The sequence below is a fragment of the Rhincodon typus genome, chromosome 30 (assembly GCF_021869965.1).
Source record: "Rhincodon typus isolate 14 chromosome 30, sRhiTyp1.1, whole genome shotgun sequence".
Taxonomy (NCBI): domain Eukaryota; kingdom Metazoa; phylum Chordata; class Chondrichthyes; order Orectolobiformes; family Rhincodontidae; genus Rhincodon; species Rhincodon typus.
This window is the reverse complement of record NC_063361.1, coordinates 26,818,821-26,834,087: the sequence shown is the minus strand read 5'-3', so window position 1 is coordinate 26,834,087 and position 15,267 is coordinate 26,818,821. Positions and strand designations below refer to the sequence as shown.

At 38.2% G+C, this 15,267-nt stretch overlaps 1 protein-coding gene across 1 annotated transcript in view; it reads right to left on the bottom strand.

The window, feature by feature from the left end:
* Nucleotides 1-291: 291 nt before the first annotated feature.
* The window catches only part of LOC109921617 (ORM1-like protein 3), a 31,825-nt gene continuing 16,849 nt past the window's right edge, over nt 292-15,267 (bottom strand). The window contains exons 2-4 of the mRNA XM_020521645.2: nt 12,972-13,163; nt 3,830-3,981; nt 292-2,888 (exon numbers count right to left, since the gene is read on the bottom strand). Coding sequence (XP_020377234.1) covers nt 2,753-2,888; nt 3,830-3,981; nt 12,972-13,145 — 462 coding nt within the window. The 5' untranslated portion in view covers nt 13,146-13,163 and the 3' untranslated portion in view covers nt 292-2,752. The remainder of the gene's footprint in view (nt 2,889-3,829; nt 3,982-12,971; nt 13,164-15,267) is intronic.

Below are 15,267 nucleotides of genomic sequence, written 5' to 3'. Positions count from 1 at the left end.
AATCATCTTGTACAAGGCATCAGATCAACAAAGCAATATCTTAAAATGTTTAACAAATCCTGAATACCGTAGGCTAACCTTTTCACTGGCATATCCTTTCACAGAGTTTGAAATAACTTGACACAAACTAAGTCATGTGAACGACAGAATTCATTAATAGTCAAAATAAAAAGCAGAGGATTGTATTCAATCTGTGCTTCTGCAGGATCAGAAGAGTGACAGGGTTAACCTGCTGCAGTTGTTAGCTTGTTTGGTAAGTAAGGTGTTTTAGTTTCAAAAATTTGAGAGAAGTTAATTTGAAGATATTTATTTAAAGTCTATAGTCCAATTGGTTTCTCAGTTTCCTTCTCACTGTAGGAGATCAGCATCGGCTTGTAAACATTTTAAAAAAGTGCAATTTGAACATTTCTTCTACAACTGAATAATAGTGCAAGAAAGAGGATTATGGTTAAATTCCAAGATTTAGAAAACACTGTAAACTTTTAATTACTGCCAATAATGGGGCACTCCGATTATGCTGGTAGACTATTCCTGACAAAATACCTCAGGACACACTTCTCAATGCAAGCATAATTTTTAAAGATTATAAATATGGCAGATTTCTTTAAAAGATCAGGATTTTTCAATATTTTGGAAGTCTTGTTCAAAAGTAGCAACATACTTACACGTGTACCTTAGCAGGGAATGAAAGGTGGGAATGGAAATGGATTTACTTCCTACTCATAACATATGTTCTACTCCCATATTCCACCAAACCATCAACACTGTCAGCTTCTCCAGGTGCCCACTATTGTTATGTGACCATTCAATACTTCTATGAATTGCTATTTAATTCTAGTTATTCATGCATGAATCTTTTAGAGATTCAGCAGCATGGGGAAACTGAGTTCAATTACCTTCTTGCCCAACATCCACACTAGCACATCTCCAGATGAAGATGGCTACCCAACTGTTTTTGCAAACAGACTGATTTTCCACCTCGGTGGACCTAGAAGCAATTAGACCAACAGTAGGCTCTTACCACTGTCCCAACTACAGTTAGTTGATCTGACTGGAATCAAAAGTGGGGCACAATCCTGGCCTCTTCCTCCTTCCCAATCTACATGGCTCAGATATTCACCATTGGGAAAAGTAATACTTCACATCCGCTAAAGCAACCAGCACCATCAGTATCAGGTACTCTGGATCAGGATAGCATAAATCAGATGGTCAGGGAATTCATCATAGCTATGTGTCTTAATCCCAACTGCATCACTGCAGTAGGATTTCTAAGATCAGCAACCTTCACTGTCTTGGTGGGCTTTGCCAAATCACTCCAATCAGGCAGTTTTACATTCTTAGCAACTGGATTGAAATTGAGAATGTTAACTTCAGCTCTTTCCTTCCACATAGTTCCAAAACCCAATTCCTAAAAGCCAAAAGTTTAGCAATCTAACCCACCAAACCAGTAAGGGCCTCAACATCTAGGCATGCCTTCAATTCCCTTGCTATGGGACATGTCTTCATATGGTATTGCTTAAAAACATGATTCACAGTGCTGTCATTTTGTAGTCCTAGCAAATCTGCAAGGAATTCCAGCTGTACTAGTGTGTACTTCAAGTGTGCAACAGGTATATCACAATATAAAAGTCAGGTACATTGCTGCCATCCAGTAAAAACCAGGTGAAATTCATACACATCTCGTCAGCCAGTCAAATTACAATGTAGTCTGACAGAAAAACAGATCAGATACAACAACCAGCATTACATTTTGTTTCAAAAGGAAAGCAAGTTAGGCAACATGGCAAACTTAAAGGAAAATGCATGTTTGCTGATGTTTGCAATATTCCAATTTGTTTTTGAATGTTAAAAAAATAATCATTCTAAGATTCCATACAAACAAGCCCTGGGGAGACTAACTTAAGTATCCAGCCTCAATCACTGCCCTCATTAACACACAGGATCTATACTATTTAACACTTTACATTAAAAAAAAATCCAAAAACAAACACCTTTTTAAATCAAGCATTCATAAGCTGTGATTCAAAACACATCATTACGATTGTTTACATTCTTCCAAGTAAATTTTCTCTCAAACAACACTGAACGAGATAGAGAAAAAGAAAACAAAATAAATAAAATTATCTGCAAAAGATACTAATTAAAAATGCACAGTAAGACCAGCACTGTTTCTTCAAAGAGGCCACTAAGCCAATAGACAATGTTTCCATGTACCTCAATAGAGTGAAGGATACCTAATCAATCCTGCCATTTTGGAGCATGCATGATTTTCGAATCTTCAGCAAGTGCATCCATTGTGACACTGAAAACAAATCTTCTGCAATTATCATTCAAAATGATACCTTCACAAATCTACTTTCATTACAGTATTTACACATTAAACTTTTACATCTGCTTGGTCATAGTGGACAGCAAGTTTGCACACTGCAACAACTAAATGTTTACAATACCAAAATTTCCTCACTTAATAATGGCAAATCAAGGCATCAAAAATATCATTTGTGAAAATAGGATCTACCGGCAGTAAACGAAAAAGCAGGCTTTCTATTCCGAGCACTGCAAATATTTAATGAGATACCTGAGCAACCAACATGAGCTGCTTCATTCACGAATATACTATTCATAATAAAAAGTCCATGATAAGAGATTATGGGGTGCAGGTGTACAAGTCCTAATATCTGAACACGATGTGCCCTTGCTGCTGACGGCTGTTCTAAAAGTGTTTTCTTTCACACGCGTCATCATGCTGCATTCAGTACTTGTTGATGCCAAAGATTCTGACTCCGTGAAGTTGAGGCAGCTTTGGGATGAGGACGCTCATCAGCGAAACTGTATTTATAACAAAATGTAACTTGTCGTATTTTGTGTAAAAACTGGTAAGAAAATACCTGTTTTTGAAACAAAAAAAAGACAAAAAAAATCAAAAAACTTTCCTGAAGATTTGGCAGCATTTTCATAAAACCTAACATCTTTTTATAGCTTTTAGGATTCTAACACCGGAAAGATTTTAAATGTTGATAACTCCTATCTTATTTCTAATTTATTTTTTAGACACTAAGTAATGCTACTGCTTTTCCTTTTATTCCTCTTTGTATCCAAGATTTGTACCTAGGTACTTGCACCTAAAATGGCATCATTAGAGGCAGCCATTGTGAAAACTTTTCATTGTACTCCTGTACTTCTATACTGGAGTATATGTGACAAAGAATATTCTAATTGTATGGTTTACCTTCTTTGGTAATTTACTGGTGTGTATTTTCAAATTTCATACAATTTATCATATCCAAACAGGATGCCAATAGTGGGGCCAATAGTGAAACTATTCTCGAGCTATTTAATTACCCTTCTATCTTGATTATGTTGAAGTGCACTGCTATGAGTGATAACAGACCTCCAATGGCTCATCATTTCAGATATAGGACAACAATGCCAGAGTATTTGACCTTGAAGCCTGTCACAATCCAATGGTCACTCTGCAACCTCACGAGGGAATTCCAGAAATCATAGTTAAATCCCAACAAGGAGAATTCTGGCCAATTTCCTCTTGCCATCCCTCCAGCCTGGAAACAGTGGCAGAAGTAAATTGTAGGAACTCCAATGGTGCTCTGGAGGTACTAAAAATTGGAGGCTTTTTGAAGTTTACAGTTTAGGATTACAGAAGATTGATTTTGTGCACTCAATCACGAAGCTAGTGAAAAAGGACGGACATTTTGCATTATTTTTCAGGGACTGTGTATTAACAAAGCTTATATTAAAAGGAAGAGAAGTTTATAAGTGGTCACTGTTCCATGGACTGACCCGGTCTTCAATAGTTAGATCTCAGACTCACAAGATAATAGGTGTGATTGTGAGGAATTTGCGCGAGGCTGTAAACTGTACTCCATAATCCATCTGTTCCCAGTGTGTCAGCAACCGTGCCTTTCCTTGATCTGGAGTTTCAAATGGCGTTCCCTTTACAGTGTGCAGGAATATGTACATTCCCTGGGAGGTAGAAGGGAAAAGAATTACACAAAAACATACAAATTAGGAAGCGGCCATTCAGCCCATCAAGCCTGCTCCATCTCAATAAGATCATGGCTGATCTGGCTAATCTCAAATCGTCCATATTTTTGCCTACTTTTGATAACTTTGCACACTTTGTTTAAGAAGAATATATTTACTTCTGACTTAAAATATTCATGGGTTCTATTTCCACCATCTTTCCAGGAAGTCAGCGCATTGAGGAGAGGAGTTGGGAGGTCATGTTGCAGATAATTAGGACATTGGTTAGGCCACTGTCCATATACTGCATGCAATTCTGGCCTCCCTGCTAGAGGAAAGGTGTTGTGAAACTTAAAAGGGTTTAGCAAGGATTTACAAGAATGTTACCAGGGTTGGAGGGTTTGAGGTATGGGGAGAGGCTGAATAGGCTGGGGCTATTTTCCTGGAGTGTCGGAGGCTGAGTGGTGACCTTATAGAGGTTTATAAAATCATGAGGGACATGGATAGGGTGAAAAATCAGGTCTTTGTCCCAGGGTAGGGGAGTCCAAAACTAGAGGCATAGGTTTAAGGTGAATGGGGAAAGATTTAAAAGGCTCCCAAGGCGCAACTTTTTCACATAGCAGGTGGAATGAGCTGCCAGAGGAAGTAGTGGAGGCTGATACAATTACAACACTCAAAAGGCATCTAGATTGGTACATGAATAGGAAGGGTTCAGAGGGATATGGGCCAAATGGGATTAGATTAATTTAGAATACCTGGTTGGCATGGACAAGCTGGACCAAAGGGTCTGTTTCCATGCTGTATATCTCAGAGTTCCAAAGATATGCAAACCTCAGAAAAAATGCATCTTGTTTCTATCTTAAATAGGTGAGCCCCAGTGAATCCTCGTTCTCATAACAGGAAACATCCTCCCCACATCAGCCCTGTCAAGACTCCTCAGGATCTTACATTTCAAACAAGTCTTTTATTATTCTTCGAAACTCCAGCAAAGGTACGAGCCAACTTTTCCTCGTAAGACAACAGCTCCAAACAATGTATCATTCAAGTGAATCTTCTCTGAACTGCCCCAACGTATTCACATCTTTCTTTAAATAAGGTGACCAATATACTGTGCACAGTACATTACTTAAGTGCGCTGTATAACTGAAGCATAATCTCCCTACTTTTGTATTTAATTCCCCTCACTTTAAATTAAAACATTCTATTAATTTTCCTAATTACTTGCTGTGCCTGCATACTAGCCTTTTGCAATTCATACACAGGACCCCAGAGCATTAACCTCCTGCTATTTAGATAACATTTTTTATTATCAAAAATGGACAATTTCACATTTTCCCACATTATATTCCATTAGGCACGTTTGCCCACTCACTTAACCCACCAATTACTCATCATCTCATTGTGTACTCATCATAACTTAATTTCCTACCTATTATTAGAACAAAGAACAACACAACACAGGAACAGGCCCTTCAGCCCTCCAAGCCTGCACTGACACATTTTGCCCTTCCATATTAAAACTGTCTTCACTTATAGAATCCCTGTCCATCTATTCCCTTCCTCTTGAATGCTGTTGTGCCTGCTTCCACCACCTCCTCTGGCAGCGTGTTCCAGGCACTCTCTCACTGTGTGAAAAACTTGCCTCACATATCTCTGGAAAAACTTCCCTCTCCTATACCTTGAACCTGTGTCCCCCTAGTAACTGACCCCTCCACCCTGGGAAAAAGCCTAATTTTCCACTCTATCCATGCCATTCACAATCTTATAAACTTATATCAGGTCGCTCCCTCAACCTCCTAGTGAAAACAAACTCAGTCTATCCAACGTTTCTTCATAGCTAAAATCCCTCGAAACAGACAACATCTTAGTAAACCTTTTCTCTACACTCTCCACTTCTGGTAGTGTGGTGACCAGAACTGTATGCAATATTCCTAGTGTGGCCTAACTAAAGTTCTATAAAGCTGCAGCATAACTTACACTCAATGCCCTTTCCATTAATGGCAAGCATGCCATAGGCCTTTTTTTACTACCTTCTCTACCGGATAGGCCACTTTCAGTGATGTGTAGACCTGTACACTCAGATCCCTCTGAATATCAATACTGCTAAGGGTTCTGCCATTCATTGTATAATTTCCACCTGTATTTGACCTTCCAAAATGCATCACTGCACATTTGTCTGGATTAATATCCATCTGTCACATTTCTGCCCATGCCTCCAACTGATCTATATCCTGCTGTATCCTGTGACAATCCTCCTCAATCCTGTGACAATCCTCCTCACTATCTGCAACTCCACCAAACTTTGTATCATCTGCAAACTAATTAGACCAGCTATGTTTTCCTCCAAATCATTTATGTTGACCATAAACAACAGATGTCAGCAGAGGTCCCAGCACTCATCCCTGTGGAGCACCACTAATCACGACCCTCCATTTAGAAAAGCATTCTTCCACCACTACCCTCTGTCTCCTATGATTAAGCCAGTTCTGTATCCATTTTAACAACTCACCCGATACCATGTGACTTCACCTTTTGTACCGGTCTGCCATGAGGGACCTTGTCAAAGACTTTACTGAAGTCCACGTAGACAACATCAACTGCTTTTCCCTCAATCATCTTCGTCACCTCCTCAATAAACGCAATCAAGTTGGTAAGGCATAACCTCGCCCACACAAAACCATGCTGTCTATCGCTAATAAGTCCACTTGTTTGTTGTGTCACCACCATACGTAGCAAATGTACCTTCTATCCTTTCATCCAAGTCATTTATATAAATTGTCAACAGTTGAGGTTCCAGCACTAATCCTTATGGCACAGGCACATTCAATACTGTAACCATATTAATAATAGCACATTCTTTGAATCCAGTTTACAGCAAATACTTGAATAGATGCAAAAGTAACCTGAGACTTTCAACACCGACATTATACAAGATATTAATGCTTCAGTTCAAAAATTGGTCTGTACAAATTGTGGCATGTTAAGCTTTAGACCACTAGCTTTCACAGAGACATAACCAAAACGCAAGAAATAAGAGTAGGCTATTTAGCCTATCAAATCCACCCCACTATTCAACATAACTGCGGTCAATTCTCTACCTCAATGCTATACTTCTGCTCTCCCCCCATACCTTTGGGTACCTTGAGACACTAGGAATCTATTCAATTATTTCTTAAATATACTCATGACATCACCCCCACAGCCTTCTGACAAAGAATTCCATAGTTTACCCCCCACTGAGTGAAGAAATTTCTCCTGATCTCAGTCCAAAACAGCCTACAGGGAGACCAAGACAACTTGTTCTGTTAATACTAAATTCCTTCAATTCCTCTTTTCCAAAAGACCCTTGCTTCCCTAGCATTTTTGGGAAGTTATTTGTGCCTTCTGCCTTCATGGAAGAAGGCACAAATAAAATAACTGTTTAACTGCTCTGTCATTTGCATGTTCTCCATTATCAATTCTCCTGTTCCGACATTCGTCTAATGAATCATTTTATTTTTGCATACATCTCAAGCACTCGTAGTCTGCTTTTATGTTCCTTGCAATTTTATTTTTATACTCTATTTTTCCCCTCTCAAAATCAACTTCTTGGTCCTATTATGCAGAATTTTAATCTGCTCCCATACTTTAATGCTTGCTATGGTTTATATGACTCCTATTTCAATCAAAAAAAACTTTAACCTCTGTTGTTAACCATGGGTGGGCCATTTTCCTATAGCGTTCTTTTGCATCCACTAATTTATTAAAACGTGAAAGATTAATTGTCTTTAAATTTGATAACTTTGGATTACTGAAATAAGTGACTAAAAACAGTTTGACACAAAACTATAACATTTCAAAACTACTTTTTTTAGAACTGAATATCAGCATTGGTTCAATCAGCACAGATCCTGTATATTTCATACTGAACACATTAGATAGAAATTTGATTTGCAAGGAAGTTAAAGGTTATGGGAGGAGGAGGAGAATGGAGTTAGACAATAATCAAATCAGGAACAAGCTCACTAAATGAGAGATGGCTTGATCGGCCAAGTGGTCTGCTCCTGGCCCTATTGCCACAAGAGTATAACATACAGGGTGCAATTTTTTTCTCCTCTCACAAAGACAAGAGATATATGCTGGGATACAATTCAAGTCTTACTGGCACCCTATATCCAATGAAAGACCATCAAGTAACCCATTTAACTGGTCATGGAGAAAATATTAATAGAAGGTAAAAGACAAACCTGACCCTGCGTCCTGACTGATAGCTCCAGTTGTGCAATATTCTGAGGGGCTCCCCATCCTCCTCTTCCTAAAATTTAGTCCTCTGCGTTTCTACTACTTGTTTCCACTCTTACCCATTTTAGGTCTTCTGTCTCCCAACGTCTCAATTTGGTGCTCATCTTAAGTGTTCAAATCTGTCATGGTTTCCACCACTCCCCATTTCTGAACCACCTGTAGCTGTATAAGCCCCTCTCGTAAGACACTTGTAAGAGGTCAGCTGGAGTCTTGTGCACAGCAGGTGGTGGGGTCTGATTTATACAGATTCTTCTGAAGCCATGGCCTTTAAGTCTGTATGATTTAATACTACACCAAGTGGTGCTTTAACTCAATAAATAATTGGCTTTTAAATCTATTTGTACTCAAATACCCTCAAGTAATCCCAATAACTTATGAACTCTTTCAATATCCGCGCTTCATACTAACCACTGTACACTTTGCAAATGATCTGTGAACACACCTAAATCCCACCTGTGTCAAGGAGCACTTCATTGTGTACACAATAATATGAAATACACCTACTTAACAACTTGAAATGCCAATTTCTGTTGGATAACACAACTTGCCCAGATCATTTGAGGGACAGGAATACATATTCATTTAGCCACAGCTCTTTTTTTTTTAAAACTCTGCTTCACAAATTCATCTCCACATTCAGTAACTTGGAGCTTCAATAAATCATTGCAATCTTTCCTCCCCAAAGACAAAGACAGAGCCCTCTTCCATTTTTCAACACCTGTTCTTTCCTGTTGGCCTGCCAGCTTTCAATACAGCTATCTGCCACTAACTCCATGAGACTCAATTATAGAGGCTTCATTGACCAGCTTTCACCAAACACATTCTAAAATGCCAGGAAAAATATTGCCATTAGATATCATTCGTTTGCATCCTCTTCCAATTGTGAGAGTTATAACCTACCCATATAAACAAGTCTTACATCTAACAAGTCAATTTAAATATTTTTGCAGGAACAAGTGCAATCTTTTCAATTAGCTGACCACAGCCACAAGCAACCTTCTTTTTCCCCAATCTACTAGCAGATTCCTGCAATTAAAATTTACAGTAGACATCATGCCTTGCAATGTCTGTCTCTATATTCCTCTTTCTCAGTCGTCTGTCTTGCTTCCCACTTAACTTTCAAGAAAACCCATTTTTCATGTCAGCATTCACTATCAGGCTAACTGTGCTATTCAATGACATTCTCCTGTTCAGCCCTCATTTCTGGCTCTTTGCTAACCACTTATTGCATTCCTCAGTGAATACTTGTCACGTTCATCCCTGCACTTTCTGGAGATTGCTTCTTCATTTCAAAAAGTCTCACTGGATAAAATTTCATCTCATCAATTCGATTTACGCAAAATATACACAACTTTCTACCCACAGAAAGCTTGTACTCGTAGCTCTTTACAAGCAACATTGGGGAAATTGCACCCAGTATTTAAAAATCAATACGATTTCACAGTGATCATAGGAAGCGTTTTATGTTGCTTTCCACAAGAATCTTTGAAAATATTGAAAAACTTAAGCAAATGTCCCACACAAACTGTTGCTCATTGGTCCAGTAATCAAGTAACAAACACTTGCATAACAGGACATGAAACTGCAAATGACAAAGCAATGTCACAAAACTGCTTGAACTGATTTCTTACCAGAAACTTCAAAGTACATTCCAAATTTCAAAAATCAGTGAATAGATTAGAGGGGAAAAACGTTGAGATGTAGTATAGATAGATGAGTAATGAAACAGAAAAAGTATAAAATGTGTCTAGAGTAAAATGTTGTAACAAATAGGCTTTTATCCATTAAAAAAATACTTCTGTGAGCAATACAACAGAGAAACCAGAGCTTTGTTTTTAAAATCCAAACTAGCTCTGTGCTGTGTATTGGAGCTCAGAAAATGCACATTACAGCAACATTCCAGTCTATAAAAACCCAACTTGTGCCAAAATTTCAAAATAGACCTTGTCTGCAGTCTATTGTCCACAGCTGAGAGATTTCAATCAGAAAATCAAGGCCTATTTCTTCAAAAGAATCAAATTATTACATTAGACCTCAGTGTTTGGTAATCACACAAAGGGTTGACCGTTTTCAGGAGCAGAATACTTCAGCTTTTGGCATCATACCAGCAATAATGCCGAACATGAGAGTTCTTAAAGGTGAATGGAATAAATAAAACCCCACTTCTCCTTCATAAAACTAAACGGCTTAATCCTAATTTCACAGGAATGTCCCCTACTGGAGAGGTGTGGCACATCCACAATAAGGCCTTGAGCAAGAATTCAAACTTAGGATAGTGGATCTGTAGCCATTAAAACTGAATTTAGATGGAATAGATTTGAGATAGATGTGATGAGTGCAATGGTCACATCAACTGGAACTGAAATAAATGCTGCTGCTCCTTGTAGCTACTGCCACATCTCTGTCACGTTGTGTCATACTCATCTATCTTGCATCATTCTTACACATCCACTGTAGCTCATCACTCTGTGATGTCTGTTATCCAACTCTGCCTAGGTGACTCCCACCTGATTCCTGCCCTCCACTCTGCATTCTGGAGAGATCTGTGCAGCTTTTCAGCTCTGATCAAATGGAATATTTACTTTTGCTTTTCTGGATGTCACGGTTTCAAATGCCTCATAGCGACAGGGACCCAGATTCAACTCCATCACTGTCTGTGTGGAGCTTTCACATTTTCCCCGTGTTTCCTCCAGATGCTCCGGTTTACTCACACATTCCAAAGATGTGCAGGTTAGGTGGATTGGCCTTGCTAAACTGCCCAAAATGTCCAGGGATGTGCAGACTAGGTGGGTTAGCCATGGGAAATGCAGGGTTACCAAGTAAAGGATGGGGGGGGGGGGGGGAAGAGATGCTATTCGGAGGGTCGACGCGGACTTGATGGGCTGTATGGCCCGCTTCCACACTGTATTTTTGCTCTTTGCAATTTCAAGTACCTCTTCATTTGTTTGTACATGAGATTTTAAGCACATCTTAGCATCTGCATTTCGAAAACCTCTCTTTTCTTCCACACATCTTTATTTACCGTCTAGGTTTACCAGCATTTAGGAAATAGGAGAGAATATAATATATTTTGAGCTTTACCCAGTTACAAGCTTGAATTTACCTGTTAACACATCCTGTATCTTTGCTAAATTATTTCTGGCTATCTTTATTCTTTTTCCAACTTCAGGATCAAATTTACCACCTTGTGCTATCCTTTGTCTCAAAAAGAAACAATTATCTACATAACAGCACCTGGGTTGAAGATTTCAACAACATAGCATTCAAAAGGTGCAAAATCCTCATGTTAACATGTACACAGTCCATAAATGAACAAACATGCAAAGATTTAAAACTCATGAATAAGCAAGTAAAGTATTGCACTTAAAATAGCAGCTTTCACAACTTTGCAATAAAATAAATCCTGGAGGTGTAACAAAATCAGGAGGCTAAGAATATACAAACCAGTGCACCTTAAATGCAGGTCTGGTATCCTTTAATTGCATGTCTGAAAACCAAAAATAAAACCTAAACACCGAAGCAGACCAGAACTGATCTGAAAGCCAAGATTTTACCACAGGGCCCAAATGGACCTATCCACAAATTTATCCAAAAACTGAAAATATCCTTTATCCAAAAAACAGTTGGTCCTGAGGTTTTCAGATAGTCTATACAGATTGGAAATAAAGTATTTCCAGAGTGCTCACATTTAACTCCAGGTTTTGTAAATTGAGTCTAGATCATGAACTCCCAGAACACTATCTCGGAGGCAACACTATTCACATTCTAAAATGTTTTACTGCAAGTTCCATAGATTTCATTATGCCAACAACTGCTGCACTACTTGATAGTTACCTTTAATCAGGTGACAGCTCAAAACGAGAGCTGGAATGTTTCAGTGTTGTTATCTCTTCCACTTTATTTTCATTTAAATTGGGAGGGGTGAGAATTAATGGGGGAAACGAGAAGCTGAGCAATGAAGGCAATAACTTGGTCAACACAAGCATCAAAATATATGGGGAAGTTAGTTCAGCTGTTTCAGATAGAACTGAAACATAGGAACAAAGCCAATTGAATGCAAGTTTAATCTTCGTAATCTGTCTTCATGATTTAACACTTTTAGCTCTGGTTTCATTCAGGTGAACGGCCTCTCTAAGGCCAACAATCATCCCAAAACCTGTTTCATAGAACTGACTGGAGTACTCTTGGATGTAGGTGTTCCATTTCATCATCTAAGCAGAGCTCAGTAACTTCAATAGGACGCTGCTCCAACATAAGGAACAAAGAAAGAAAAAGTCTGATCATGCAGCCAGTGCAATAACAGCCATGAATTCACATCAAGTCCAGGCTGATTTTAAAGTAATTTACTTGTTAGCTTCCAAAACACATTCATGAACAGAGATTTTTAGAAATCTTACTATGTCTTAAGGGAGGCAAGCTTTAGTTAATGTAGTAAAACCAGTATGAAAATACTAAACCAGAGAAAAAAGCACAACATAATGTTGGCTGCAGAAATAATTAAAAGCAGGAGGAAATTAGCTTCTATTTATCCACAACAAAAGGAGAAAATGAATGAGAAGCTAACGCTCTGAATGATTCCTACTCCTGCATGCAGTGTATACATGCTTCCATAGTAGCCATGCAGAACACCTAAAATACAGCATCTCAAACAGTCCAAAAAGTATTACTGCATCTTCAATGATTTACAACGACATTTCAACCAGCCTTACCATATTGTGAATAACATTAGTGAGTGTCCATACCACTGGCACACTGAAGAAAGGGATGCTCAACAGAATGATATGAAGCAAACCTATTCCCAGGATATAAGACAGCCAAATCCCGCGGCTGTTCATAACCCGGGTATTTGGGTTCACTTCACTGTGAGCAGTGCCCACATTCATGGTTTGTTTCTTGTCAACCTAAGAGGACAAAAAGAAATGCAGAATTAAGTTCTGAATTTGGACAATGAAACAAATTTTTTTAATGCTGAACAGAAATAATTAAAGCAGGAGGAAGTTAAGCTCCCCCACATCCCCAACAAATGGAGAAAATTAATAAAGTGGTAAAACATAATATTTTATGCTCTTGCAAGCAACATACATGTTGCTGTCTTAGTGATTCTAGTCTTTATTATTATTTATCAGCTAACTCAATAGTATGAATGTGGAATTAAGTCAACTTGTGGTGGCTTCAATTTCCTTTTTATTTAAAATGGAGATTTTTCATTTCATCTCCAGTATCAATACAAAACAGGCTTTTGTGTGTAGTTTTAAAAACAAGACCACTGCAGTTTGTCACGTCTAAGGATTGCCTCATTCTGTTATTGATTGCATGTTTCTTTTAATAATTCTATTACTGGCTTTGAGTGTGTGATTCATGTTTCTTGGACATGAATCCTTACAAAGACTAATCCAGGACTTTTAAATTGCAATTGTAAAATTCACAGCAGTCAACAACAAGCTTTGCGATTAACATTACAGCTAGAAACAAAGACAATCATAGTCACAATATTGTATTTTCGTGGAAATTCAGATTTCTTGAAACTGTGTTTTGAGAATCCAAGTTACAATTTCATCCTTTTCCTCCTGAAAGCCAGCCAGCAAATAGCTCTACCAAAAAGCCAGGTTTTTCACTTATTCACTTTTCCAAAATGCTGATGGTATTAACAATGGGTATAAGAATTCAAAACAGTCTTTTACATTTTATTGGGGAAAAGTGAGAAACAAGGAATGTAATGGAAATATCCATTTATATTATCTTCCAAAAGTCTTACACGTGGAAGTGTGATCAGTACAGAAACAACTTCAAATTATGCTGAACTATAACTATGGATGTTTAATCATAATCACAAGCTTCACTATTTACTTTTCATGCTTGAGTACTTTTAAATATTCAATAGCATTGCCCAATTAACAACGACTTTTTTTTTAAAATCGCAGAGTTGGAAAACCTTGACAACATAATTCAGAGGTACTCAGGGTTAAAGTCTGCAACTACACTTGACATGGCAAGAGTGAATCCAAATGGGAAATATCAACAAATTTACAACATTATGTGCTCATATAAAAGCATGATTAAAAGCTGCAACACCTGAAAAGATGACTCATGAAAAGATGTGTCCTCTACAGACACAGACAAAGACAAAGATTAAATAATTTTTGCACATTAATTCAAAGTGGACCACTTTAAAAATTGTCAAGTATTCTCTCCCAAAAGACAATGTCTTATCCTGCTTTACTTTAACACAAAATTCACAGAACATAAACATTGGCCATTTTCCCCTAAAATTCCTGAAGCATAAAATTCTTTAATACAAATACCTCTCCATAACTAATAGCCTTCCAACAACTTTTGGAGCTACACCCAGCTTTGAAATGTGCTGTGATATCTGATTTTGGGAACATGTCATCTATAGGAGGGGCTAGATTGCTTCCAAAACAAAAATAAAGTAGCTGGAACTATTGACTGCACATCAACATATTTTTCTGAGAGAGGAAGGCAGTGGTGTTTTCAGGCAAATGTTTCTGCTTTCCCCACCCACTTTGATTTAACAAAACCTTGAGAAGACACCGCCTTAGCACATCTGACTCAATCACAGCAATGAAATCAGGATGGTACTTAGGTGTAAATAAGAAGAGCCCTGCCCCAGAATAATATTCAGACCTTGATCTGAATGACCGGCATTCTACACAACATTAAGAAATGCCTTCATTTCCAATGGTCTTGTCAAATGGGTGAGGACATTATGCAAACACATATCTAAACTAAGCTCACATGTCCAACTAGGAAGCAAAAATATTCTGTCCAATTTTCTTTGCCTACTTGTTCCAATTTGTCTCAATGTGGTGCCTTATGGAAAAGCACTTCCCCCAAAGTGGCCTTTCCTGAGAGTTGTAATCAGACTTGCTGGTTATTTGGTACTTAATCAACATACACACAGGTACTGACATTGCAGAGTGACCAGACACAAATCCTTGACAACAAGGTGCAGGGCTGGATGAACACAGCAGGCCAAGCAGCATC